This window comes from Hyaena hyaena, unplaced genomic scaffold (genome assembly GCF_003009895.1).
Source record: "Hyaena hyaena isolate Hyena2069 unplaced genomic scaffold, ASM300989v1 scaffold_474, whole genome shotgun sequence".
Lineage (NCBI taxonomy): Eukaryota > Metazoa > Chordata > Mammalia > Carnivora > Hyaenidae > Hyaena > Hyaena hyaena.
The window spans coordinates 472,720-474,961 of NW_024081104.1; the positions used below are offsets into that span (position 1 = coordinate 472,720).

Here is a 2,242-nt window from a genome sequence, read left to right on the forward strand (position 1 = left end):
CCTCCCGACCACAGCGCACCCCGGGCTGGCCCCCGGGAGCCCACGCTGGCCCTCCCGGGCGGTGCGACTCCTTTGCTGCTCTTACACCTTCTGTCGGCGCCGGCGATGTCCGCCTGCGTCAGCCCTGGTGGGAGGACCCTGGGGTGGCCGTCTTCTCTGTCCGCGGAGCAGCTGAGGTCAGCTGTGGAGCAGAGGAAGGCCAGTTCCCCGCAGACATACAGGGCGAGGGGCGCATCAGGCTACTTTGCGGCTTGGAAGCCAGAACGAGTGGCCCCTGTGCCGCCAGAAACGCTGCAGCGGGAGAGCAGGCCGTGCGGAGCCGTGAGCGGGTCACACCTTTATTAACACCGAGTTCACCAAACGCCTGAGCGCCGCGCGCCCTCCCCTCCACACGCCCTCCACGGCCCCCGTGGGGCGGCTTCCCCAGCAGCGTCAGTGTCCACGGTCTCCTGCGTCTGGGCGGCCGGAAGAGCCTGGCCCCGGGACAGAGTTGGCAGAGGAGGTGGTGTCCCGCGAGACCCCCTGTAATGAGGCCCGCGTAGAGACCTGGGAGCCTGGGCGCGACGGGGTCAAGGACAGGACTCCGGAGGCCTGATGGTACGCGACCAAGGATGGGCGCCCGGAGCCCGCGCGCAACGGGGCCTGGAATGAAACCCCTGAACCCGCCTTTGATGGGGCCCTGGAGCCCACACTCGGGAGCCATGTCGGGACCTGGGAGGGCTCGCGCGATGGGACTGTGGAGGCGGCGAAGGTCCCCTGACGCGTGGCGGGCCGCGATGGCGACGGTGACGGTGGCGGCGGCGGCCGCCAGAGCGGCGGGCCCTCTGGGCCCCTGCGCAGCCAGCCGTGCACACGAGCCAGGTCCCGAGTGTCCTCGTGCTCGCGCCACAGCTGCTCACGCTGCTCCAGCAGCTGGCGCCGCGTGGCGTGCAGCAGCTGGGCCCAGCCGAGCAGCCGCAGCAGCTCCTGCCGCAGGCGCACGTTGTCAGCCTTGACCGCCTGCGTGTGCGCGACGAGCGCGCGCGCCGCCTCTCGCTCCGCGCGCCGCGCCAGGGACTGCACGCGCAGCCGCGCCTCGCGCTCGAAGGCCGCCTTGTCCTCCAGGAAGCGCCTTTTCACACGGTGAAGCAGCTGCGTGTGCTCCACGCGCATGTGCAGCAGCTCGCGCTCCAGCGCCCGGATCCGGGCCAACTGCTCCAGCTGCAGCTCCTGCGGCGGGGGCGCGGGTCAGCGCTGGGCCGCGGCGCCCCCACCCCGCCCGCCGGGCTCGCCCGCGCGCGCACTCGCCTTGTAGGGCTGCAGCTCCTGCACCTGCCGCGCCAGCCGCGCCGCGCGCCCCTCCATCTCCAGCAGCTGCGCGCGCACTCCGTCCTGGCGCCCGTGGTAGAGCGACTCGAGCTCGGCCCGCTGACAGTGGATCTGGGTCAGGTCCGCGCGGTTCTGGTCTTCCAGGCGGACGACGGCTTGGGCGCAGCGCTGCGCGCGCGCGCTCGCGTAGCTGGCGTAGAGCCGGTTCTCCTCGCGCAAGCGCAGCGCCTCCCCGTCCAGGAAGGCGTTCGCCTCGATCACCCGGTCCACGCGCGCCTCGCAGGCGTCCAGCTGCTCCGAGAGCCGCTTGTACTCGCGCTGCAGGTGCTGCGCACGCTCCGACAGCGGCGGCTCGGCCGCGTCTCCCGCCGCGCCCGGCCTGCGCCCCGCGCTGGGCCCGCCCCTCTTGGGAGCCATGAGTGGGGCTGCGGCGCGGGCACGCGTGAAGGCCTGCCCCAGCCCGCTCCTCCAGCTCAGCCCTTCCGTCCCCCGGCCCCAAAATCCTAGCGGGGTGGGACGCGTCTCAGGCACAGGAGGTTGAGGGAGGCAGAATCAGGGGTGCGGGGGTCAGGACACCATCTCCGACCTTTACTTTTGGGGCTTCCCCGGACCTTGGCGGTCGGCCGTCGGGATGTGCCCACCTCAGCAACGTTGGCGTTCAGCCTGCACGATCTCCGTGGAGACCGAACTTAGTCGCCCTCCCCCACTCCCTCCCCGTCGCTGGGGCAACGGCCCGGCTTCCCCTTCCACCTTCTCCCCGCACCCTCGCCCGAAGTCCGCGCGTGACAGGCCCGTGGGCGCCCCCTGCAGAGGGCCGGCCCCAGACAGCCTTCCGGGGGCGGACGCTGGACTTGCCTCCGAACCGGACCCAGCAGCAGCCCAGGTGGTCCCCACTGTTCACGTGCCAGACTTGGGCCCTTCGCCGTCTGTCCAC

General features: G+C 72.3%; 1 protein-coding gene across 1 annotated transcript; it reads right to left on the reverse strand.

The window, feature by feature from the left end:
• Positions 1 to 335: 335 nt before the first annotated feature.
• On the reverse strand, positions 336 to 1,958 carry CCDC166 (coiled-coil domain containing 166). Its single transcript, XM_039254181.1, has 2 exons — positions 1,288 to 1,958; positions 336 to 1,209 (listed from the first exon to the last, which is right to left on the reverse strand). The coding sequence occupies exons 1-2, from the start codon at positions 1,723 to 1,725 to the stop codon at positions 433 to 435; spliced, it is 1,215 nt and encodes a 404-aa protein (XP_039110112.1). The 5' UTR covers positions 1,726 to 1,958; the 3' UTR covers positions 336 to 432.
• Positions 1,959 to 2,242: the final 284 nt, after the last annotated feature.